Source organism: Balaenoptera ricei, chromosome 3, assembly GCF_028023285.1.
Source record: "Balaenoptera ricei isolate mBalRic1 chromosome 3, mBalRic1.hap2, whole genome shotgun sequence".
Lineage (NCBI taxonomy): Eukaryota > Metazoa > Chordata > Mammalia > Artiodactyla > Balaenopteridae > Balaenoptera > Balaenoptera ricei.
This window is the reverse complement of record NC_082641.1, coordinates 82,329,252-82,356,631: the sequence shown is the minus strand read 5'-3', so window position 1 is coordinate 82,356,631 and position 27,380 is coordinate 82,329,252. Positions and strand designations below refer to the sequence as shown.

The window sequence follows — 27,380 nt, the reverse complement described above, 5'->3', positions numbered from 1 at the left end:
TTTTAATTTGACTGTGTACTTTAGGTTGTCTCACTAGATGATCAGCAGTATTAGTTCTGAAACTTATGATAGAAGTGACAGTGGAGATAAGCATTCATACTTAGAGTATTATCACTGTTAGCAATGTTAGTTCCAGTTTGTTCTAGGGTGGAACACACTCTTGTAACTCAGGAAACCAGAATCCGCATGTTACTTCATATGTTATATTTGGAATTCTACTAAAAGCCATAGGCTGTAAGTTAAGGTAGTACATCTCATCTTTATTTTTAGTTGTTTGGCACTTAGGGAATGAAAACACAAAATTGCCTGCTGTTTGTGTTCAGGCTTAATTTGATGCAAGTTCTTTTCATTTAAATGACTTAAATTTTTATATTAAAGAGAAAATTTAACCTAAGGGAACACATTCATTCCAAAGCCAAGTCAAGAAGAGCTTCCAGTGGGACTCATTGCAGGGCTTTTGGGGACCTAATTTCATGAACCAAAATTAATCATGTGTGTTATGTACTGCAGAATTAATAGAATAAATTGTAGTGATGCCTGGCAACTCATATTTCAAAGAAAAATCTTTGTAAAGACTAGTAATATAACTGCTGATTAGCTTCTGTCACTGGTATCGCATAGATGACCATCTAACTGGGTTTTTCTTAGCTCGATATAAGCAGGGATACTTTATAATATATATTGCTTTATTTCTTTTATATGTTGTGTAATTATCCCTTTAGAAGTACGTATTGAATCTTCCTGTATACAGCCCCATCCGAGAAATGTTTTCAGTGCAGCTGTTTAGCACTCGTGTCTGATCTGGGATGAGAAACTAGTAGGGGGTGGCAACATCCTTCATGCCTTGCATTCACAGGAAGGAAAAGCCTATTCCAGACGGAGTACTACCAAGGTCACAGGCAGAAAAACCCCTTGGGACTCATTTAGCCTTATACAAAGAAATTTGCTCCAGAGCCTCAGGTTGCTGGCAGCCTGGCCTTCTCACACATGAATTCCATTGACTTCAAGAAGTGTGACTAGTTGTAGCTATTTTCATTCAAAATTCTTTCCAGTGGTAAAAGTCTGAAATTTGACTTATCACCAGTTCAATGAAAACAATTCAAAGAGCAGAGTAATGTGGTAGCATTTCATTAATATAAAACTGATTTACACTTTTAAAGCACTTTTTTTAAATCTTAGAGGTTCTGAAAAGGCGCCATACAATATCATAGCAATCATTCTGCCTTATAAAAATGTATCTTTATCTACCCGTCAGTAAAGCAATCTCCCACAGATATTTAAAATGCCAGCTTACTTCTATAAAAGTTTATTGGTGGTGAAAATAATTATTTTAATTGTAGCAATCTGTGGTTAGAAAAAGATGATATTGACAGGACAGTTAGTTATTAACAAGATGAAGATGGGGAAGGTCCCTACCCCTAGAAATGGTGCGAGTTTGTGTCCCTACTCTTGAAGGCGTATCCCCAAAAGTGTGAAGATTAACTCTGTGTATATCCACATTTTCATTCATATGTAATAGTTATTATCATTAGACGTGTAATATAAAAATTGACTCGGGGCTACTGAGTAGTAATTGCACCCTATGTTTCCTTGCATCCTAAATGACCTCTATAAAATGACTATTATTAGCCATGCATAGGCATGCAAGTGTATCATTTTCATCAGTAGGACAGTTTAAAATATTAATTTTTATAGAGTTCTAAATTTCACAGGGAGTAGTTGCATTTGATGCTTTGAGTTGCTTCAAATTGGAACTTCATGTTTAAAAAAGAATGCAAACCAAAATACCAAACTATCAGCCTCCAATTACAGAATTCATCTAGCAGCTGTTGCACAGGCAATGTTTCCATTGATAGTAGGGGAGGATTGCCTACATAATAAACACAGATTTAGACTTTGTGACTGAGCAAGTAGTCATGTTACTTTTTAACTATGTTTTTGAGATTCTAAAAAATTGAGGTGACATGTAATGAAATACAGATATTGAAAGGGCTATGCCATAGAGAGGTGGCTTTTTTATTCTCTGAATCCGGGTTTACATGTATAAAGTACCAAGGAGTAGTCTACTGAACAATGAAGAGGTTCGTCTATAAAGGTCCTAATGGTATAAATGCGATCATAGGTGTCTGTCACCTACCGCCAACACCCCTGCTAGTAGCATGCAGCATGATATACTTGCCTGTTGCTATTAACTGGTGGGGATAGCATAGTTAATTATTTGATAAAACAGAAAATACCAGTAATAATGGCTACTGAATGAGTTTTCCCCCCATGGCAATCTCTATCTCCCCACCACCAACTATCAGGGAAGCATCTCATTGTTGAGATGTTTTGAGACCGATGTAATTTTAGAATTAGCACTTCAATTGTGTTTTATAAATTACTTTCACGTGCAGAGCTCCACTTCTCACAAAGTCAAAGCATATTAGATAATGTTTTTGCAATTTTCAAGGTAAGGTAAAGTCACGGTGGCTTTACCACCGTGAAAGAGAATATTGTCAAAGGACATACGGGCTAGCAAGTGATAGAATCACAAACATGCCCAGATCACCTGATATTCAAAGTCTTCTTACTCCAAAACAAAAGCTCTTTCCATTATGTCTGTATGTCTTCTGTGACAATCTTAGGAGTCACAGTTACACAGATGTAGGAGAATTGGCCAAACATCCTGTCTCTATTGTTAAACACAGCAGGGGAGGGAGGGGCTAAAGGGGAACAGAACTTTGATGAGAATTTTTTTCCTTAAACACTGCAAAGGTCTTTTCTTTATATAAAAAGTTTTATTTCAAAAATAATAAGTAAAATAATAAGTGTAAATGATTCTCCTGATAAAGTCATATTCACCTAATCTTTATAATACCTTTCATCATGCTTATACCTCTTCTTCCAACAGGTAGAAAAAGTTGTATCTACAAGTTGTCACCAGTAATCTAAATCAAATTATGTATTATGCTGTTTATACAAAATGCTTCTTACTTTCACAAAGCTGGCATTGTGATTTGTTTCAGAGATGGTGAGCTGTGTTTGAGTCGATCACTTGTCAATAGTTCAGATAAAATCATTCGAAAGGCTGGCTCTTCAGTCTTCCAGCATTCTGTAGAAGGTTGGAAAATCAATTCCTCTTTGGTCCTAGAGATAAGGTGAGTTTCTTTAATAAGGCATAATAAATTTCATATCATGTTCTAGAATACATTGGGTTTGGCAAACTTATATTGAATGCTTGATTTATAGTTTAAGTATGAATACTTCAGTAAGAGTGAACAGGCTCTTAATGTTTCTCACTGAAGGATGTGAAACTATAAAACAGAAATCATTATACAGCCAGAAATATAAGGATGAATATGTGAGTTTTTAATATACTGTCTTTATACTAATGAAATAAAATGTTCGACAGAATCCTAATGTTTAACACACTTTTCTTTATTACTCAGGATGGACGTATATTTTGAGAATTATCTTTAACTTCTCTAAAGTCTTTATACTGATCTTGTGTTTTCTCACACTGGATATAAGCAGAACCTATTCAACTGCCATTTAGCCAACAATTATAAATAAATTTGACTTATTCTATGAAGGGGTATTTCTATGTGTGCTCCTGTAATAAAAGTCTCAATAATTACACCCTAAATAGGTAACAATTAGCAAATAAGGCTTCTAGAGTACAGGTTTATTCTCTGTAAGATTCTGGTATTTTCACTTAGATAAGCTCTTGAAATCAAACTCAGTGCCTACATATATCCATTACATCTTGTTTTCTTCAATTATAATTCTCTAATAAGAAAGTTAGGGCCAGACCTTCCTAATTATGGAGGAAGCAAGCAGATCATTTTCTCTACCGTTAAGTTGCTGTATTGGTTGGTATGTTTAAATCAGCATTTCAGTAAATCAGAACTCTTTAAAAAAGTTCAAGAGAACAGCCGTCCTTTACATAAAAAAATCATTGTATTTTTCTAGTATTGGCAAAATGCTAATTACTCCATGATTGGATATGAACACACAGATTTTGTAAGAGTAGGTTAGTGGTTAAGAGGGTAAGCTGCTGATCTGCTGGGGTTTCTACCTCCTCACTTCTTGGATCACATGTACATGTAATGTAGATTATAAGCCCCTTTAAGGAAGAGTCTACTACCTTCATCTTTAGAGTATGCATCGCAATTCACAGAATGCGTTGTTGCAGCAAAGGCACTCACTACATGTTGAAATATAGTTGAAAGAAGGTTTGGAAATTAAAAAGAAATGGGTGCCATGGAAATGCAGGAATGGTGAGACTACTTTGTTTTAAAGCTTTCAAAGTGACCGGAATGGAGACAGGAATCAAACCATGGCAATGTCAAGTGGTGTATGTCTGGCTATTTTTAGTTTAGGGTGAACTTTGTGTATTTGTAGGCAGAGTGCAAGAACAGTGAGATGAGTAGCATGTGATGTAGTGCAGCTCTGACAGAGTTTATAAATTGGTGTCTTCTGTGTAGAATATGTTCAGCAAGCAATATTTATTTCAACTGGGTAAAAAGAAACTTAAAGCAGTACTAAAAAATTAGCAGATTCCTTATAAAAGTACAGATTTTCATATACCCTTAAGAAATTTTAAAATGTGACAACTCTGGACCTGTGTTCCTCCTGAGAACTCTTTGGCTGAAGCCAACACTAACCACGAGCTCTCCAGTTTGACAGTTTTACACCTGGAGCTCCCTTTTCTCATGATACCTACCTGGTGTCTTCCTCACTAACTCATACTCCTATACCCACATTTGAATTTAGAAACCCTGTAAGAGATGAGATAATTATGAGGAAAAGGCTACAGGATATGGAGCTAGATGGGGCCATAAATACAGTGTGGTTGAGTTTAGCACAGAGTAAGGATTTATGTTTCTTAGAAGTAGATTGGAAAGAGAGAAATATGGGGGATTAAAAAAGAAAATATTTGATCTCTGAGGATGCCTAGAAAGAGAACTTTCAAGTTTGAATGATTTGGCAAGAAAGGTGTCAATTATGTAAGGCTCTGTAGATCAGGTAAAGGAAAGTAATGGAAGAAAGTAAAGTAAAATAAGAAATTGTAACAGTTTAATATATCTAGCCATGCTAAATGATATATCAGATAAAGTCTAATAAATAAATTAAATACATAATTAACAATAGTTTAATCAATATATCTGGCCATGTCTTCCTAGTCTCTATGAAAAAATGGATACTATAGATGTGCATGAGGCTATATCTATTGCTATTTTTAAGATATTCAAGCTAAGGGTATTTAACATAAATTGACCCAAGCAATTTATTATTGCAACTTTACAAATTAATGAGGGTTGCATTCATATCTTTGAGGGTGATTTATTTTCAATTATAACAGCTAATTATATGAATGAAATGTTAGTACTCTTCATATGGTTCTCCTTAACAGATAAAGAAGTAAACAATAAAACAGTGAGCAAATATTGAATAAGACATACAAAGTTGTCACTTCCTTACAAGGAAATAATAATTTGTAAAACCATTACTATACAATGTACAAACAGTTCATAAAAATTATAATTGCCTATAGCTATAGTGACTAGTAAGTATCAATCAATTTGACACCTATAATAAAACATTTAGAATATAAAAATACCTGATTATTGGCTTAGCTTTCTTTTTAAGTCATACTTGAAACTAATCTTAAAGTATTTTGGTTATTTTCCTTTGTTTTTTCCCCACATCTATAGCATTTATGAAGAACCACATTATTTTGTGTCTATCAGTGGGTGTGGGCATATTTTACAAGTGTTTTCAAAATTCTACTTTGAAGCTTTTGATTAAGACGTTACAACTAATCATTTTTGATCTTACATGATTGAACTATGCTTACAAATCTTTCTCATTTTAAAAATCTCATTAAACTTAATAATGCACTTGTGATATTCCTAATAAATTATTTATCTATTTGCATTAAAATGTGAAACAGTCACTGAAGATAAATTGTTTTTCCCTACATTTGTAGACATGATTTTCTTTCTTATTACTGATTCTTCCAGCCCTATATGCACTCTGCCACTTTCATAAGCACATCAAGAATTGATTCATATATATTCATCAAACAACTGTACCTCTGGGGAGTTGTCTGAGAGAGACGGTTTCATGTATTAGTTCATTGTACTTTGAAAATTCATCAAGATTTAGGGAAGTTCATGCATTCCACAGCTAACTTCACAATTAAACTAATTAGCTTGGTTAAAGGCTTGATTTTATTGGTAGTAGTTCTTTATTATTGTAAGCTAAGAAATGATACATTTAAGATGTATCAGATATTGTGAGTATATCTGTGAACATTGTGCTGAGAAATTATCTAGTCATGTTCAACACTTGTGACTTGACTTCTTTTTATCTTCGTGTTGTTTCTTTCTTTCCCCTTCATTTTTCATATGTTGGATAGAAACCTAAAGAATTACGTACAGTACCAGATATGGATGTATAGAAATGTATGAGCTCAGCTACTCATCAGGACCAGAATAAGCACATCATAATTAGTCAGCAAAAATATTTTCAACTCTTAGTGTCATCATATATCGAAGTTCTTAACCAGATAAGGTTTGCAGGTTGCCTAAACATAATTGCAAATTTATATGTGCTTCACCTGTCAAAAAGAATTTGCTGTTGCATGCATTGATTTACTTTAGAAAAAGGTCCACATACAATTCAATAGCGCACGTCGTGGGTCACACAGCTTGTTAGTCCCAGAGTCAAGCTTCAAAGCCAGGCCTGACTGTGGAGCCAGAGCTCTTATTATGAGATAAATCTTTTGAAAGACTATTGTTTAATACTAAAAATGCATACTATTAAAATGCATCTTTATGAAGTACAGAGAAGTTGAGTTTTTTGCTCTAAAATAATAAAATATAAGATAGTATTCATCCAATATTACCAAATGCTGGGCCAAATATCAAATGTCTATCTGAGGTGTAAATTAAACTAAAAAGTGCTTTTCTTCAAGCTTTTTTGAGACAATTTTGCCTTTTCATTTGGTTGTGTTCAGGGTTTTTCTTTTAATACTAACTAGAATATTTTTCCTATAACAGCTAAGACCCTTAGCTCAGAAGCCCTAACAAGCTATAGGTTATGTTTTTTTCAGAGCTTCGAGGCATATTGCCTTGCAGAAATAATCTTTTGAGACAAAAAATTGTGTTCTGTCTGCTTTTTGTAGGCATAATGAAACACTTGGCATTTCTTAAACTTTTTTTTTTTTTCTTTTTAGTAAACTATGTCAGTAACAACTGAATTGATTCACTGATTTTTGTCTGGAGTCAAAAGTTTGCAAAAACTGATTCCTAATATATGTATCACTACCTAATTTGTTTCTCAACTTGTGATGCATTCCAGCTGTAAGATTTGCCTCACAATACTTGCTGATGGAGTCAACAATGTCATTTAGATTAAATTTTAGTTGCCACAGCACATGTGCTTGTTGTTGACAGGAAACCTACAGAGAAGAAAGAGTGGCACCTGGTGATAGGTTAGCTATATGTAACATTTCACAAGTGAAAACAATGTTTAGAAAATTAATTCCCCAGGACTCTGCAGCTGCTATTTCAAGTGGTGGGTGATGTTGAAAGGGAAGTTCTACTTGAAATTTCAGCTGAAAAGTTTCTGTATAGAATCTATTCCTGTCAGTTTCACAGTCTAAACCAGTCTTTCAGTTTAAGCCAGCATTGCCTAACAAAAAATAATCTTTATGACTAATTTTTTAGTCTTACCAAAAGTGAAGCATATTTCCTGATTTCTGTCAGTTATCTTTATCGTTAAAACAGTTGCTGAACTTAGGTGTTTGCTTTTCGAATAGGGTTTCAAAAGTTATATTATGCTTAACAGAATGACAGAGACCTGTAAGGAATCTTTTGTTGTTACTGTTCTTTTAAGTCACACACAGAAAACACAATCCTCTGCTTTAAAAATCTGGTAGTAACTCGACCACCTATTACAAAAACTTATACTGGTACAGCCTGCATATTAAACATCAGCTTTTGTTGATTCATGCTTCCTTAGAGCCCAGAAGTTAGAGTTTTCTTTCTATCTCTCTCATTCTGAAGTAATTTTGTTTAACTTGCTGTTTTCATTCATATCAAGTACCTTTTGAGCGAAGCATATATGTTCTCCTTGGTAGTACTTAACGTGTTTTTTCAGTTCAGCATAAGTACAAGAGTTTTTCAGGCTTCCAGTGACATTTAGTTAATTACATTTAAGCACTAGTTTTCTTCTTTCTGTTTTTTTTTTAAATAGATTTACAGTCTGAACAACAGTTAGACTTAGCAAATCCATAGAACTTTTACAGTCCATTAAATCTATAATCTAAAAATACCTACAGCCTACTAGGGAGAAGAAAAAAACTAACTTTACTGTTACCAGAAAATATTAAGCATTTTATCAATATATTCACTCATAGTAATTATTTTCAGTCTTTCTTGCATCCTACACCAGGAATCTTAGCTCAGATAATTTTCCATGTATAGATCTAAGCCCTAAAATGGAAACGAAAGTTTGGTTCAATGCAGGAAAAAGAACAAACTAGAGACATTCAAGGTCCCCCCCCTCCCTTTTCAGTTTAAAAAAGCAAATTCAACACTAACAATTGTTCTGAGTTTTCTCTAAGAAACTTACATTTTTATATTTTGATTAGTCTGTGTGAATTGGTATTTTGTATTCTGTCTTGGAAAATACTTTTACTATTTTTTACTGCTTCCATTTAAAAAATAAACTACTGTTGAGCCTGTAAGACAGCATTGGAGTAATACATGTAATAGTATCATCTGTACTTAATAATTATTTATCACATTAAGCATTATTTTCTTCCTGAACTCTTACAGTCCACTTTTTAAATATCAATTTTCCCTAAGAATGAATAAATTAAAGGTGTTCTCTTATACTCAGATTTAGAGGACATATGTTTGAAAATATTTTTGCTGCTAACTTTCTATAACACAGCAAAGGTTCTGTGATTGCAAAGTCCCTCTTGCTATCAGTTGACAAGCGTTTAAGTGTTAACTTTATGAGAAAGGGGATTTTCCTCTTTTGGATTTCCAAGCTAAAGAGTCTTCTTTGAAATCTGGACCTCTATTCACTTCATGCTTGCAAACATGCCACTACTTGTGAGTTGCATCTTCAAATACTTACAGCAACCCCTTTAAATTATGTTCAAAGGAAAATGATAACACCATCTAGTTTGGCGATCTGACCACATCCGTGCAGTCTTCATTTTAGAGTCAAGCTTGTCATTTTCACAGGAAATGAAAAAAAATTTTTTGTTGAAATACAGGTGTCAGGCATTATTTAATTTTTTCACCAAACAAGTAAGTGGTAGTTAATTTGTACAAAGTTTGATTGCTGCTCTTGGTGCTAGCTGTTAACTTTTGTGAAGAATCACATGTGCTTAACATAATGAAAGAGTTCTCAATTTTCTGCAATTCATATGCTCTATGGCTGCTGATTTCACCAGCAATTCTCTTCTTATGCAGTCTGTACTTTGTTAAGATGATTATTATAATGCCTGATAATTTCTATTTTAAAATTTCATTTGTAGGGCATTTATATAGATTTTCCTGTACAAATTTTACTCCTTTCAAACCTGATATTCCAAATATTTGAGAAAAAAATTTTTTAAATGGTCTCTTTCAGAGAGTTGATGGGTGTATTCCTTGTGTATAAAATCTGGCCAAATAAAGTATTCAGTCATCTGGTTTCCTAATTAGATCACACATTAAAGTGGGACCTATTTAAAGCAAACCAAAATAAAGAAAACAAAAGGAAAGATGAGTTAGTTATTTTACATCCCTCCTTGCTAGTCATGCTTCTGGCTTAGGAGTATGATTTGGGGAATTGCCCTTTTGATGGAGTGATAGGAAGAGATCATATTTTGTGCTTAATAATAAAATTTATAAATAGTGATGGAGCTTAAACAATAATAGCATTAGAGGAAAATATGTCTGTCCTATCATGAATGTTATAATAATGACATTGTTTTGAGCATTCTGAAAATTCAAGCTTGCAGTTAAGAGCACTTCAGTAAGTAATATCCAACTTCCAACCCAGAAGACTGCTTTCTCAGATTGCTTCTGGGTGGTATATGTTTGGTAGCTTGAGGATCAAGCAATCCCAAACTTTTGTAAGCCAGATTCATAGATTTCTTTGTCAATATAGTTCCCTCAAAAACTTACTAGGCTCCTGAGCTATTTCTTTGGAGTTTGTTCCTGGTATGAATAACCCCACCTAAAGATTGCTTCTGAACACAGTTCTTTAGCCTTCGGATTCTCCCCTAATTTTTCTGACCTAACCCTCCTTTTCTTCAGTTTATTGGCAGCTACTCTTAAGACGTTTGAATCTATAGACTTAGGGGAGAAGACAATATCCTTCTTGCTGCTGGCATGGCTCTGATTTATAGTTGTACCTCTTGCTAATTGGATTATTGGAGTCATTTAGGAGGTCCCAATTACTGGACTCTCACACAGCTTAGATTATAGGCCGTTGTCAGAGATATTCTCCTCCAGTCAACTTGCAACTTGGCTATTTCATGTCTGACTTCGCCTCTTAGTTCCTTGCTAAAAGGGGTAACCAACATAAAACAACATGCTAGCACCTTTTAACCAATTATCCAAGAGCAACAAGCTTATTACATATAGGATATGACTCCCAAGTTTTTATGGACCACAGTTTTATCAGGTGCTATTCTGTATCATGCCAAGAGCCACCAGCTTTCCAGCCAGCCATATCTATTTTCTTATTTTCCGTCATCTAACTTAGCATATGCGTATATGTGTATGTAGTATCTCATATCTTTTATCAGTTTCTTTATTAGTTATGGGATAGGCTAAGCTTCCATAAAAAAGGAGACTTTAAAATACAGTGAATCAAACAAGTCAGAAGTTTATTTCTTTCTCCTATAGTGATGCCCTTGATCCACTCATATCCTGTTTAAGAAAACTAGTTCATGTGACCACACCCAGCTGCACTTGGGTTTGGAAATTTGGAAATGTTCTAGCTGAGCATCAATGTGGCCAAGTAAAACCTAGAAGATTCAAATAGGAAAAGAAAGAAGGGAAGAAAGAACACTGAGGAACAGTTAGCTATCTCTGCCCTGCAAGGTCCAATGTTCTATCTGTCCATCTTTTCCTCTAATATGGCCATCTTATTTCCTGGATTCTTGAGCTTGGAAGAAAACTTTCATATATATATATATATATGTGTATATATATATATATATATATATATATATATATATACACATATACATATATATACACATATATATATAGTGCTGTAGTTTAACTTTACTTCAAATAATTATAATATACACATGATTTCAATAAATGTTAATAATTTTATTGGAAAATTCAATCCTTTTAATAGAGTTAACTAAATTATGGTTCTAAACAATTTCAAGTTTTTCTAGATAATTAAGGCTGGCAGAATACTGTCTAGCTAAGGAAAGTCAAGTCATGGCAATAGTATTTCATTTAATAAACTTTTCTATAAATTTTGATAGGAGGCCTTTTTCACTCCACAGATAGGTGTGTATACTATACATCTATTTACAAAATCATTGAAAAACTATGTGCAAATGATGTTTCAAAAATATATTTTATTTCCTTTAGAATCTACTTAATTGGTTGGTTTAGTTACCACCTGAATATTAAAGGTTAGTGATTTACCAATTTATATCTTATCATATGTTACTTTGTAAATGATATTACCAGTCCTTGGACATGTTGTCCTTAATGGAAAACTTTGCTTGTATCTCAAATATAGGAAGAACATTCTTCGTTTCCTAGATGCAGAACGAGATGTCTCAGTGGTCAAGAGCAGTTTTAAGCCTGGTGATGTCATACACTATGTGCTGGACAGACGCCGGACACTAAATATTTCTCAGGATCTGCATAGCCTCTTACCTGAAGTTTCACCAATGAAAAATCGAAGATTTAAGACCTGTGCAGTTGTTGGAAATTCTGGCATTCTACTAGATAGTGAATGTGGAAAAGAGATTGACAGTCACAATTTTGTAATAAGGTGAGCTTTCTTTTGTTCCTAAAGATTGTAATTTCTTCAAAGACCCTTTACTTAGGACTAGAACACTGGCAGAAATGTTTAAATCTAATATTAATATTATGAATTATTGAAATTTCAAACAAATATTTATCTGTGTAGTATCCAAATTTACACTTACCCTGGAATGTAAAATTAAAATTATTATATCATTGAAAGAAAAGATGATCTCATAGCAATAAGATTCACACCAGCTTTCCTTTTTGGCCAAATGACAATTTTATTAAATATAATACACAGAAAAACTATTTTATTCACTAATAGAAATAATTATTTATTTCTATTAGTGAATGAATTAATTCACTTAATTAATTACATTCATAATCCTATTTATATTCAATAAATTATATTATTTTATTTATTCATAAAATTATGAACATTACTATGCAATGATGTAACAGATATGTTAATTTTACTTTTTTAATGACAACTATTTAGCGTAGTCTAAGAACATAATTTAACAAGGTTATATTTGATAGCTTGGACCAAATTGCTTTCATCACTCTTTATACATGGTACTTGTGTATGGTAGTATATTTTAGTTTTTTAGTTTTCTCACAAAATTAAACATAGCTATTTGTTTTTCATTGATGGTCAGCAGATATTTGATGAGTCATGTGTTTAGTTAGCTTGTGATTAACTGAAAAAAAGACAACAGTAGACTTAAGGTTGTAATGACAACAGATATTAATTAGCACTTTTTAATTCTCAGTATATCTAAATAGATTTTTTAGCTTGTTTTAGTTCTTCAGAAATATTTGCTGAATAAATGAAACGTATTTTGAAATATGAAATACTGCAATATAAAGATAGATAGGAAAGTATGCTGATTTGCCATGTTGACAAATAACTTGAAGTCTTGAAGCTATGCTGGAATCCAGCCTTTGAAAGTATAGATCTTGAAAAATATCTTTTTGAACTATACTATTAAAAATAAATACAATTAAAAAAATAAATAAATACAATTATATATAAGTATTAATCATAAATAGGCAACAGTTTTTTATAAAAGAATAATAACCATGAAAAATCATAAGAGAATACTCTCAGGGAATACAATTCATAACAATGAATATAACTGCAAATATTTTGCCATACTATCTTTTCTCAGTTGGATGCAGGGTCAGAGATTGATTTGACATCAGTTGAGCCTTTAAAAACCTGAACTTTTAAATTGATTGAACTGAACAAAAAACCTTGTCAATATGTAGATATATAAAGAAAATTGTGTCCAAAGAGGAGACAAAAATATTTGATGAGGGAATGACAGTGGAAGTGGAAGTAATGAGCTTCAAACTTTGAAGTCTGTGTGAAGTATGGCTGTGAAGGAAGAGTAAGGCTTCTAGAATTTCTGAAGAGATTACAATCAGGGGGCAGATTCAATGAAGAGGAAAAGATTTTAGAGCACAGTAGAAATTGTTGCAAGGTGAAGAAGAGAATTTGTAAGGTTGATTAATCCTGGAGGGCTACAGGATCCGAATGTGACTGACTCCTTGTTCCTGCACCCCTTTAAGCTTTAGCATTGGGATCTACATAACCCACTAGATTCAGCCTCACCTTTAACTCTGAAATTAAGATTGCAGTGTCAGCTAACACCGCAGTCAGATCACATAATTATCTCCTCTCTTTTTTTGTGGTGAGAGCAGTTAAGATCTAGTATTCTAGCAACTTTAAAGTTGATAATACACTATTGTTGGCTATAATCATTAGGCAGTGCATTAGATCTCCAGAAGTTATCTGTTTGTTGTAAGTCACTCACTGGTGTTTGAGCATAATCGAACTTCAAGAGGTTCTTTATACTTTTCTAAGCTATGATTATTTTAAAAACTTATTTAACAAGAGCACAATAGTGACCAATCCTGAGTCTATAATTGTTATGCTCTTACCAAGAAGTATAAAAAAATGAGGATAAGCATCTTAATGAAGGCATGAAAATTATTGCCGTAATTGTTTTTTTTTCTTTTCCTCCTATTTTTACTGATTTCCAAAATTAGAAGTTGGAACGTTCTAGATTAAAGCATGTACTAGGGAAGTGTAGCCCAGGATTGGGATTCTGATTTTCCAGGTAAACTTTGGCAGGAATACATTTTGCATTAGAAACAAATAATCCCTGGAGAAAACCCTTTTTCTTTTGTAATAATACCTAGTTTGGAAATTCATCCCTTTGAGTCTCATGGACACAAGGGACTTCAATGACATATCACTACCAGACCTCCATCCTTCCTAAAATTCTAATCTTTCTCATGGCATCTGACTCATCATCTGTGTGCCAAATATCATTTCCTTCCCCAAGAGTATATGACCTTTTGTTACTGTACATGTGTCTATTCTACTCTAGAACATCAAAGAGGACTTGTGCTTTAAACCTCAATCAAAGCCCTATTCCTTGAAATAGTTTGCCATCCATGTCAAACTGGTTAATATTGTTACAAATTGCAGTAACAATCTTTAAAACTCTTTCAAATTTCCCACCTTCCCAGAGCTGTATTGTGTGTATGCATATCAGCATAGGTATAGATAGTTTTGGTTGGTTGGTTGCATGTGTAACCTGTTGTTCCCAGTTTGTTTGTTTGTTTCCCATTTTTCTTGTTAGATAGTAAGTTTGTTATGAGAGAGATAACTTACACCTGATCAGCTTGCAGAGGGCACTGCTAGTTCAGTGACCCCCTCAAGGATCAGACTGACCCAGGTATTATGTTCAAGTTGACCTCTAACTTTATAAAGCAAAGCATTATTTTCAGATAATATCTTCATTCAGCATTAGTTAGATTTTAAACTTTATTTTTCCTGAAAGTACTTTAAAGAAATAAAATGCTATCTTCTTTGTTTAATGATGTACAGAATGCATTATCACATGCAAACAGGAATCTCTTACTCCAAACAGTTGTGCTATTGAGGAGGAGGACAAGGTGCAGGTACATGGCATTATTGTCCTGTGAAGTGTAGTTCTGGAGAAAGTTATTTTTAATATCCCACAATATTTTTAAATAAGCCAGTGAAAAGTGCTCATGTTGTATCTTTGCCCATGTAATGGTAACTATACACAAATGCAGACACACACACAGTGTCATGCATTTCCTCTCCTAGAAGAAATATTCCCTCAGTGGCTGTTTGTATCATAAGTTAATCAATTAAATTAAATGCTGGGTTTTGTGGGATATCATACAAAATAGGAGCTTGAAGGGAAAAAATGAGGATAAGAAAATCAATTAAAGCCTTACTTCGATTCTCTAATTACTGATTAAATATTGAACTAATTTGTAAAATCTAGGTTTCATATTACCTAAATAACAGAAAACTGGACATAAGAGAAATAATTTTATTTCTTAATAAAAATGCCTAAAATCATAATTCAAATAATAGTGTTATGTCCACTTGATCAGTGTTTTCTATATGTGCAACCCTCAAGACACTTAGTCTATAGTTCCTCAATTAGCGAGTGCCATGTTGTAAGGAAGAGGCCAGGATAGAGAAACATGGGTGGTCAGTCACTCACTCAGGTTGAAAATATCATGCTTTTCTTGACTTGCAATCCTGTCTGATAGGGAAAATTCATAAAGGATAATAAAGTTCTTGTGATGTTAAAGATCTTGTCATACAGCTCCGGATAAACAAAAATGTAGTTTAATCTGGCATTGCTGTGTCAGTTATAAACCTTCTCTCACCTGGTAAGCATTAGAGACACTGTCCTATTGATATTAAATTCTATATTTTATATTTGGATGGCGTGACATATGCTAAATATTGGAAAGAGATGGAGTCAATGCTGCAGAGGAAAACCATCACCCAATATAGATTCCAGGGGTCTGAGGAGAGTTCATTGTAGGTGATATTGGATGAAGTTGTACGCCTTGCTATACTTTAGTTTTCTAAGTTAGAAACTGAGATTATTGTATGAACTATTCCTTTCTTCCTTAGAGTGTTACAACTTACCTACTCACAGAAACCACAGAATTGTCTCTACGAAGTCTCAGCCCTAAGTTTACCTCATGTATAATTACTTATCTAAAGGTTTGCTATAATATTTCAAGAATCTAGAGTTTTGAAGACATAATACGTCCTTTATATATCACTGTAGGTAAAGGAAAACAGGGTTAAAAAGCTCCCTTCATGCAATCTGTTTAAAAGTATCTTTGAATCCTTTCTTGGGTCTTTTTTTTTTTTTTTTTTTTACTTTGTGTTAGGTGTAAAATTATTGTAACAGTGCATATCTTACATTAAAGAATACAACTATTTAGTGGTGAAAATTGTTTTAGATTTTGCAAAATGATATATAAAGTGCTTTTCAATTTTCCTGCCTTTATTTTTCACATTTTTTGGATATTTTAGTCCCATGTATATTTACAAAAATGTACATTCTAATATCTGTATTGTCTATACTCAAGAATTTCATAAACTTAACAATTGTGGTTTTCTAATGAGAACCAAAAAAATCAGAACTTAACAATTGTGGTCTTCTAATGAGAACGAAAAAAATCAGATATTTCCTAATTTTAATGCTGAAAGGTGGTGGAGAACAAATCCTCATTCCGCCTTCCCTGGTCTTCTCTTCCCCCCAGGTAAGAATGATGGGGCGTTCTTTCATTCTCTGGGCTGTCTGTGGGTAGTAGGAAATGTCAGGCAGCCTGTCAGTACTGGTTTTCCATAGAAGAGGGATCTTGTCCAGCCTCATCTAAAGTAAACCTGGTCCCACAGTGTACTAGCTTTGATGTTATATAGAGAACACTGGGGGAGGGGTTAATTAACAGTTGCAATTGGCAACTGATATTTTTTGACCATCAAATGCCACTCCTCCCTGTGCTTAAACAGAGATACTAGAAATAATGAGTATGACTTGAATGATTCAGAAATGGTTAACTAAGAGCTGCAAAACACTTTTTGTTGCTGTTGTTCTGGCTGGTTGGAATTCCCAATTTAATTTTGTTTGTTTATTTCTCTCTTTCTACCTTCCTTTTCTGCATTCTGTCTTGTCCCCATCTTCTTCTAGCCTAGGCAACTTTGCTCGTTTTTCCTTTGTTAATCAACATCCTCAGTTCCTGCAGTGCTTGACCAATTCCCTTCTAATTTCCTCTTGGTTCATTCTTTTTTTCTTAAAATATAGGAACAGCAATGAAAGATCACTTAAAATATCCATTTAAATATATACATATTTATGTAAGTAAATCCTTGCTATTCAGATTGTGGTTCTGAACTACCAGCATTAACATCACTTGGAAGCTTGTTAGAAATACAGAATGTCAGAACTTGCACCAGACCTGCTGAGTCAGAATGTGCATTTGATCACAGTGCCCAGGTGATTCTTATGTGCATTAAGGTTTGCAATGTTCTGGAATTCTCAATATGCCTAAACAGTATGCTCTAGGGAAGCTGGGACTCGCCAACATGTCTGATTTAGTTAGCCTGTATCTTTAGGACCTAGTACCAAATTTGATACATTAAGGTATGTGCTATTTATTTATTGAATGAAAGAATTAATGTAGGAATTGAGAAAATTTTGGTTTGTGTTCATGTATTGTTGCCTTAGACACTGAATACAACATTGAATTCCAAAATTAATATGTAAGAGGAGTCATATATAAGGTCATTTATGGTCATTTAAACCCTTAAAATTAAAAAGAAAATACAGAAATATGATGAGTAGTATAGTGAAATGTCCTAGATATTGGGAATCAGAAAAGCTGGGTTCCTGACAATTACTAGAATCACTATGTTGTACACCTGAAACTAATATAACATTGTAAATCAACTATACTTCAATAAAAAATAAAATGAAAAAAAATTAAGCAGGAAATGTAGTATTGGACAAATACCTTAGGTTCTAAACATGATTATTTCCAATGTCCAATGATATTAATAATAATAATAATAATAATAGGCCTATCATTTCAAAGTGATTTTCTAAGTATCAGATGGGAAATATAAATAGTAAAGAAATGCATAAACTGTAAATCTAAACTAATGTCAACTGATATTAAAGCACACCTTGCTTGAGTCAAATGTTGTAGTTGAAAGTTAAATTTATTACCACTTTTTCTAATAGCCATGACCATTGGCTAGAAATGCAAATTCTCTTTGTCTTATATAAACAAGAAGTCAAACCTTCCTCAAATTTATCAAATATATCAAACGTGTATACAGTTGACACTGAATAACATATTAGATAATATGAAATGTGAAGACACAGGAACACTACTCAGATAGGAGTGTCTATAAAATCTGAGTATATAAAATTAGAAAGAATTGTAGTGAAGAGATATATTTCTTCAGGAAACCAAAGTAATAAGATAAAAATGTTTTACTTTATGATGATCTAGCTTCCTAAGAGAAGGGATGAGATGTTTCACAAAAGAAAAGGATGGAAGAATTTACTTACCTTGACTGATACAATACATTTTTATAACTCAATGTTCGATTCTCCACTGGTGGATAATTTATGGCAAACTTTAAATCATCTTTTTTGACCTTCTATGAATGCTAACTCTTTTATAGCAAAATAGACTCTTCTCTGGGAGAGAAAAAATATGCCTACTTTTCTACGTGTTCACAAAAATGGCCTTATTTTTTTCCCTTGCAATCTCACTGAGAATGTTTGTCCTTAAATAAAATGTTTTAACTGCAAACAACTAAGTTTCTGGTAGGGAGACTGGTGCAGGCATTAGAAAGATATTTTAAAATTCTTATTAATTAAAATAACCACTTTATATTTTAGAAATACCAACATTGCTTATGTGATATTTGCTATGTATATTTTCTACCTTATTTTTACTTAATGGTTTATTCATATTTTTAATCTGAAGTTTTATAGTTTTAAAAAAACTAATTATCTTTGTCATTTCTATTGATTTTAACCATAAATTTCATATTCTGGGTAGAAATCAGAATTTCTATTTTATTCTAGTTATTTATGGTTTTTAAAATTTTACTGAAAACTAAATATGGAATTTGTTATGGATTGTGATGTGAGGTAAGGCTCTAACTTTTTCTTCCAATCATGTCACTCCTTGGATAAAAAGATTTTATCTACAAGAGATACTTTTTTTTTAAATGGAAATGACAATGACTTGACAAACTATTTTAAATTTTAAAACGTTGTTTTAAAATGACTATCCCATTTTCTAATTTTATTGATTTGAGTCCTCTTCCCTTTTTTCTTGATGAGTCTGGCTAAAAGTTTATCAACTTTGTTTATCTTTTCAAAGAACCAGCTTTTAGTTTCATTGATCTTCGCTATTGTTTTCTTTGTCTCTATTTATTTCTGCACTGATTTTTATGATTTCTTTCCTTCTACTAACTTTAGGTTTTGTTTGTTCTTCTTTCTCTAGTTGTTTATTGATTTGAGTCCTCTTCCCTTTTTTCTTGATGAGTCTGGCTAAAAGTTTATCAACTTTGTTTATCTTTTCAAAGAACCAGCTTTTAGTTTCATTGATCTTCGCTATTGTTTTCTTTGTCTCTATTTATTTCTGCACTGATTTTTATGATTTCTTTCCTTCTACTAACTTTAGGTTTTGTTTGTTCTTCTTTCTCTAGTTGTTTTAGGTGTAAGATTAGGTTGTTTATTTGAGATATTTCTTGTTTCCTGAGGTAAGATTGCATTGTTATTAACTTCCCTCTCAGAACTGCTGTTGCTGCATCCCATAGGTTTTGGATTGTTGTGGTTTCACTTTCATTTGTCTCTAGGTAATTTTTGATTTCCTTTTTGATTTCTTCAGTGATCCGTTGGTTGTTTTGTAGCATATTGTTTAGTCTCCACATGTTTGTGGTTTTTTTTAGTTTTTTCTTGTAGTTTATTTCTAATCTCATAACGTTGTGGTCGGAAAAGATGCTTGATGTGATTTCAATTTTCTTAAATTTACGGAGGCTTGCTTTGTTTCCCAGCATGTGGTCAATCCTGGAGAATGTTCCATGTGCACTTGAGAAGAATGTGTATTCTGCTGCTTTTGGATGGAATGCTCTTTAAATCTCAATTAAGTCCATCTGATCTAATGTGTCATTTAAGGCCTGTGTTTCCTTACTGATTTTCCATCTGGATGGTCTGTCCATTGATGAAAGTGGGGTGTTAAAGTCCCCCACTAATATTGTGTTACTGTCGATTTCCCCTTTTATGGCTGTTAGTATTTGCCTCATATATTGAGATGCTCCTGTGTTGAGTGCATATATATTTACAATTGTTATATCTTCTTCTTTGACTGATCCCTTGATCATTATGTAGTGACCTTCTTTGTGTCTTATAGTAGTCTTTATTTTTAAAATCTATTTTGTCTGATATGAGTATTGGTACTCCAGCTTTCCTTTGATTTCCATTTGCATGGAATACCTTCATCCGTCCCCTCACTTTCAGTCTGTATGTGTCCCTAGGTCTGAGGTGGGTCTCTTGTAGACAGCATATATACAGGTCTTGTTTTTGTATTCATTCATCCAGTCTATGTCTTTTGGTTGGAGCATTTAATCCATTTACATTTAAGGTAATTATCAGTATATGTATTCCAATTGCCATTTTCTTAATTGTCTTGGGTTTGTTTTTGTACATCTTTTTTCTTCCCTTCCTCTTTTATTCTCTTCTCCTGTGGTTTGATGACCACCTTTAGTGTTGTGTTTGGGTTGCTTTTTCTTTTTTGTGTGTGTATCTATTGTAGTTTTTGGGTTTGCTGTTCCCGTGAGGTTTTGATATAGCAGTCTATGTATGTACCAGGTTGTTTTAAGTTGCTAGTCTCTTTCCCGCCTAGAGGAGTTCCTTTAGCATTTATTTCAAAGCTGGTCTGGTGGTGCTGAATTCTCTTAGCGTTTGCTTGTCTGTAAAGCTTTTGATTTCTCCATCAAATCTGAATGAGAGCCTTGCTGGGTAGAGTATTCTTGGTTGTAGATTCTTCCCTTTCATCACTTTAAGTATATCATGCCGCTCCCTTCTGGCTTGCAGAGTTTCTGCTGAGAAATCAGCTGATAATCTTATGGGAGTTCCCTTGTATGTTATTTGTCATTTTTCCCTTGTTGCTTTTAGTATTTTTTCTTTGTTTTTAATTTTTGTCAGTTTGATTACTATGTCTCTTGGCATGTTCCTCCTTAGGCTTCCTGCCTGGAACTCTCTGCACTTCCCAGACTTGGGTTACTGTTTTCTAAAAATGCAGTATTATAAACAACTACAGTTTCTCATCTATCAATCTAACAAGGATATTTAAAATTCTTAGTATTCAGCATAAAGTTATACTGATGTTGGCACTCCTTTGAAATGCTTTTAAAAATATAGATTGATACAACTTTTCCAAAAATCAGGTTTATAATGTCCCCCAACCCTTAAAAATAGTAGATTCCTTTATTTACTATTTCCAGTTCTAGGAATCTACCCAAATGTGAACAGTTGTAGAAGTATAAATGCATTTTATAACACACAGCAAGAAAGGATGAGTAAATCATTGTACATCTGGATGATTAGTCATTCAACACATGGAAAAGAGGAATCTCAGGCAAAAGAACCAGTAAGCACAAAGACAAATGCTTTCAATGGTCTTATGATAAGGCAGTGTTTGGGACTATTCTACTATTAGGTTCATATTGAAGGACAATGTGGAAGGGGAAATGGCAGGGTATGTTGGCCTTAAATAATGAAGGATCGTTTCACCATGTTAAGGATTTACATGGTATCCTGTAGTCCAAGAGAGGTCCTTACAGTTTGTTGTTTTATTTGTTTGTTCTTGTTGGGGTTTTGTTGTTGTTCTTATTATAAGCATAAGAGGAATGTATAGGTATAGAAGCATGAGCATATTTGCAGATGGAAGGACCATGATAATACATAAATCAAAGATAAGAAAGAGAAAGAACACTCAATAAGGAAGATACTAGAGGAGGCAAATGTGATGAAATCCAAATCATAGGACAGAGTAAGATGATAAACTTCATACTAATGTAAAATATGGTAGAGATCATCCTTTCCTGACATCAAAGGAGCATTAGCAAATGGGCAGTTGGTCATTCCATAGATTTTCAAAATATACCTTCAGTTTTGGGTTTAAAGCATTTGTTATTTGTCTACTATTAAACTCATCTGTAAGTGGACATCAGCCCAAAATATGTACTCCAAAGCCAAACACAATTGAACTTTTCAGTACCTGTTGTTTTCAGGTGATACATAGCATAGCTTTGATCTTTCTTATAATTTTTTCATTAATTCCTTCACTCTTTTATTCACCTATTTATCAGGAAGATACAAAAATGGAGATCAATTCTTTACATCTGAGATGATTGTAGTCCTGTAAAGAAAATAAAGTAATGAACTGATAATGCACAAATTGCTTTATTAGAGGTACTCACAGAACTAGGCACTAACAATGAGGCAGAGAGGATACATAAGCTGGATGGTCAAGGATGATTTCCTGAGAGAAACAACACGAATTAAATTACGGTGAAAACTGAAGAAGTAAGGAAAGGAGAGAAAAGAGAGTGAGACCTAGTCCAAACTGGATCTATGATGCACCAAGGAACCTGGATGTAGGAATGAGTGGCTTTTCTGGGCCTGTGAGTAGTTTCAGTATGATGGAATAGAAGGTTGTGTGGGTCAAAAGAAGCAGGTAAGGCTGGAGAGGGAAGCTGACAGGTTATGCAGAGTCCATTGTATCTTGCTAAGGAGATTGGATCTAATTTATCAAGTAGTCTGTGGAGCCACTCAGGAGAGGAATGTCATGATCACATTTAAATTTCAGGAAGATTTTTAGGTGATCAATTACAAGGGAGACAAAGATGGGAATACTGAAAATAGTCTAAAGATGGAGATAATGTGGGGGAAAGTAAGATAGAGACAGTGGGCATAGACGGTGGAAGGCAATTTAAGAAAATCAAGAACTTTATGAAGTATATAATACATGGAAAGGGTAAATGATAGTGAATATAAATATGGCACGTTTTAAAGTGTAACATTTTTTGGATGATGGAAAATGAGTCTTGAATAATCCAAATTGGTTCCCTTTGGTTCCTCTGAAGAAGTTAGGCTTAGGTTAACAAACCACATTTTTCCATAGAACAGAGAGTCTAAGTGACTTTCCTGAGTGTATATGGTAAGTTGAAGAAGGAAGCAACAACAGAACTTTTTTCTCTCATACTCAAAGTCCAATACTTTATTTTCAAATGAAGATTGAAAACACTTATCTTTTAAATTAGAAATAGCAGTCAGTGCTGCACTAGAGTGTGAAGTTTTTAGTTGTATGTTTATTCTGAAATGTGAAGACCAGTGAGAAATGGTCTTAATTAGTGTACATTTCAAATTTTCGTGACTTAGCATGAAAGCCAGAAGAGGGAAGGCCATTTTAATGTCTGACATTTCCACAAACTACCAGCCATTCTTCAAAGTCTAGGCTAACAAAACAAATTGAACAACAAATAAAATCACACACACACAAAAACTGGTAACTGTGTGAATGGTAACTATGTGTGGCAATGATTTCACAATATGTACATATATAAAATAATCATGTTGTATACCTTAAACATACATAATGTTATATGTCAATTATATCTCAATAAAGCTAGGGGAAAAACAGTAAAAGATTAAATAAACACCAAGCTGACTTTATAACGTTTAGCATTTTCTCCAGTCGTGGTCTGTGGACCATCCTGTGAGAATTCCTTTCTTTTATTAAGCACTTACTATGTTCCAAAAATATATGTCAAAATATTCTAGAGACAGATCATCAACCAGGAGACTCATGACCTTTTCTCTCATGGGAGCTAACATCTTAATCAAATGTGATAAACCTTTAAATCAGGTAAATCTAGTTTCAAGTTCCATCTTTTCCATCTAATTTATATTCAGTCTTAAGTGATTTATTTACTTCTCTAAGCCCCAGTTTCTTTATGTATAATATGAGGAAAATAATCTCTATCTTCCCTTTTTTGTGAGTATAGAAGTAAATGAGATAATGTGTGTGAAATTGTCTAGAATAAATCCAAGTACAAATCAGTTATTCAATAAATGTAAATTTTTCTTCCTTTTGATGGTTTAGGATTAACATATTGGTGGTATTGTATATTCATGGTAGTAAAATTGTATCTGTGACCCAGGTACACAGAAGATGTAAATATTTGCACTAAAATGGTCATTGTTGCTAAGCAGTATATATTCTCCCAAAGAGTGTAGTTGAAATAATACTCATGAGAGAGTTCAGAAACTTGGATCCTCTTGCTCATATTGCCACTAAATATAGCTGTGTGACTTTGAACAAGTAATATAAACCATTTTGAGCTTCAGTTTTCCTGATATGCCAAATCTAGCCATTGAACTAGTTGGGCTCCTAAATTCCTTTCTGGCTCTGAAACTCTATGACTCTATTTTCTTATGATTCAGTAGACAACTTTGGAATAGAGCCTGTCAACTTGCATTGTTGTGTGATTTTTTTTTTCTTTCTGGTTGCCATGTTCTATGAATAAATTTCCTTTTCATCAGTCAGCTTGTGGAAATAGCATTCTCTACTTAATACTGTATCCTCTAATCTGGCTTTTTGTTTCCTTTGGTCCAGGAGTGTTGCCTTTCCTCCTGATGTATGCAAGCCAATGTTAAGACTTAAAATCAGGGGAAGGGTATCACTTCTTAGCCAAAGAAAAACAAGACTAAGTTTTTGTCTGTTTGTTTATTTTTAATTTGGGTTGAAATATAGTTGATTTACAATGTCGTGTTAGTTTCAGGTGTACAGCAAAGTGATTCAGATATATATATACATATATATATATATATATGTGTGTGTGTGTATATATATATATATATATATATATATATATATATATATATATATTCTTTTTTTACGTTCTCTTCCACTCTAGGTTATTACAAGATATTGAGTATAGTTCCCTGTGCTATATAGTAGGTTCTTGTTGATTATCTATTTTATATATAGCAGTGTGTATATGTTAATCCCAAACTCCTAATTTATCCCTCCCCCCCCCCCTTTCCCCTTTGGTAACCATAAGCTTGTTTTCTATGGAACAAGACTACGTTTTAATGATTCATACGAATTATTGTAAGTATGATGAGGTCAGAGCCTTGGGAATTCACCATATGTACAAAATATATAAAGAAGAACCAGTGAATACAAGCATTATCAAAAGGGAGAGAAATTGTTTTATAGCAACTTCATTTAGCATAGTTTTGGGGAAAGGACCTGGACATTTTTCTGGGAGATAAGATCTCCTACTTCCCATATCTATTTCACTGGCATCCACCAAAATTCTTAGAACCACAGCTTGACTTATGCCATTACTGGAAACTTTTATTTAAAATATTTGAAGTCAGTATGGTACCAACTGTTAATAGTGATTATATTTTAGAGGGAGACTTACAAGTGTTCTATATTTGAAAAGTATTTTAACTTCTCTTTTTGTTAGTGTTTGTATGTGAACACAAATGCTGTTTTTAAATTGGAAATGAAAACAATTTTAATTTTGAAAATTATGTTAAAGTTCTGGAGTATAGATAAGAAGAGTGATATCTATGGGAGTTAGGAGATTTGGGGTCATGTTACAGCTCTAGCACTACCTGAGCGATATTAAGCAGGAAATATGTTTTTTGTTTAAACAAACACATAAAAATGCAACTTATAGTTTTGTAGTCTAGTTCTGAGTATTCTGTCATTAGTGTCAAGTGTAGTGTATGTGTGCGTGGGCGGGGCGAGAGGGAGAAAATGAATATGTATTTTGGACAGTGAAAATCATTTGAACCTGCGGTATCGTGCAGTAAATTTTGGACTCATCGTGTTTTAGATACAAAGTTGGATTTAAATCCCATCTCTGAGGATTTGTAAACTGAATTTTTTTTCCTCATTTGTAGAATATGATTACTTATACTTAATTATATGGATGTTCTTTAAAGTTTGAATAACTTAGATATGTATAGTATCTTGCATAAGGTAGTAACTGATAGCTCTTCTTATGTTTAGTGAATTATATAAATGATCAGACTGAACAACATGGTCTTGAGTCAAAAACATGTGATCCTATAAAGAATTGAGAGGGATTTTTCTATTGTGATTAAGAATTGTTTAGAAAAGCAGTTCAAAATTAGGGTCCCATAATTATTTCTTCAGTACTGGTATCCTTTGGCATAAATGTATGGCTCCTAAATATGACGATTTTAAAAAATAAAAAACATTTATTTGAAGTTTAAAAATGGAAGCAGTGGTTCCATTAATTTGTAGTCACATTAATTCAACAAGTATTTCTTCATTCAACAAACAATTATCAAGCAGCCACTAGATGACAAGTTCTGAGGGGCTCCACTGGGTATTAAGGATATAAAGATAAATTACATGGTCTGTTCTGTTTGGAGTTTGCAGTCTGATGGAGGAGACAGACATGGAGAGAGGAATAACAAAATAGTACAGTGACAGTAATAAGAGAACGAAGAACAAAGCATTGCTGCCAGGGAGACAGAAGGAACTAATTATAAAAATGAGTGAAACTAAGTTTTAAGGCAGTTCAGTTTGGGACAGGAAAATAATTCCCTTTCCAGGAATGTTGTATTTGTATGGATATTCTTGCCCTTATTCTTGGCATACATCATTTTACCGAAGCATTGTGTGAATGTGCCTTTCATGCTTTTTAAGCTTCGATGACTGAGATCATTAACAATAATCCTACTTACCTTTTAAACATGTACATACATTCACATTAGTGAAACAGATTGTATTTCTTGTTGTAATTTAAATAATTCCAACTTAAAAGGATGACTTTTTTCAATTTTTGTGTATTTTAGTTAGCACACCTTCTGAGAGTTAAATATTTTAACAACTACAGTTAAAATGCAGTTTTCAGCTTAACACATATTTATTAGTACCTTTTGTGTTCCTTAATTCACCTCCCAAAACACACACTGTATCAACTTTCTAATGAAACATGTTTAACATGTTTAACAGAACATACATGTTAAAAATAAAAATTGAAGTGTTTGTACAGGGAATCAGAAGATTTAGTGCAGAGCTCACAAACTGACAGCCTCAGGGCCCAAACCAGGTGGCAGATATGTTTTCTTTGGCATTTATCATCACAAGCCCATGAGAGCCTGTCTCCTTTAAATGGGGAAATAGCCCAGCAAAATTGCCCATTTTTCAGAGTTATGTTAACCTGTGGCCCAGGGGCCTGTGAATTTTCAGGACTTGATTTAAACACTCAGCAGCACTCCTAGAAGACTGAGAGATCAAATACCATTGTAAACAGGTTCTCAATTCACCTACACAGAGTAACCGTCATTATTATTATGGTTAGCTTGACTAATTGCATTAAAGATATCAACCCTATACAAGCAACTAAATGTAATCAGGTTTCATACGTGGTAGAATAAAGATATA

At 33.3% G+C, this 27,380-nt stretch overlaps 1 protein-coding gene across 1 annotated transcript in view; it reads left to right on the top strand.

Annotated features, from left to right (window-relative positions):
- ST8SIA4 (ST8 alpha-N-acetyl-neuraminide alpha-2,8-sialyltransferase 4) overlaps positions 1–27,380 on the top strand; it is a 100,925-nt gene that overhangs the window by 3,650 nt on the left and 69,895 nt on the right. Inside the window, exons 2-3 of the mRNA XM_059919401.1 lie at positions 3,009–3,140; positions 11,767–12,024. Of these exons, the coding sequence (XP_059775384.1) occupies positions 3,009–3,140; positions 11,767–12,024 (390 nt within the window). The remainder of the gene's footprint in view (positions 1–3,008; positions 3,141–11,766; positions 12,025–27,380) is intronic.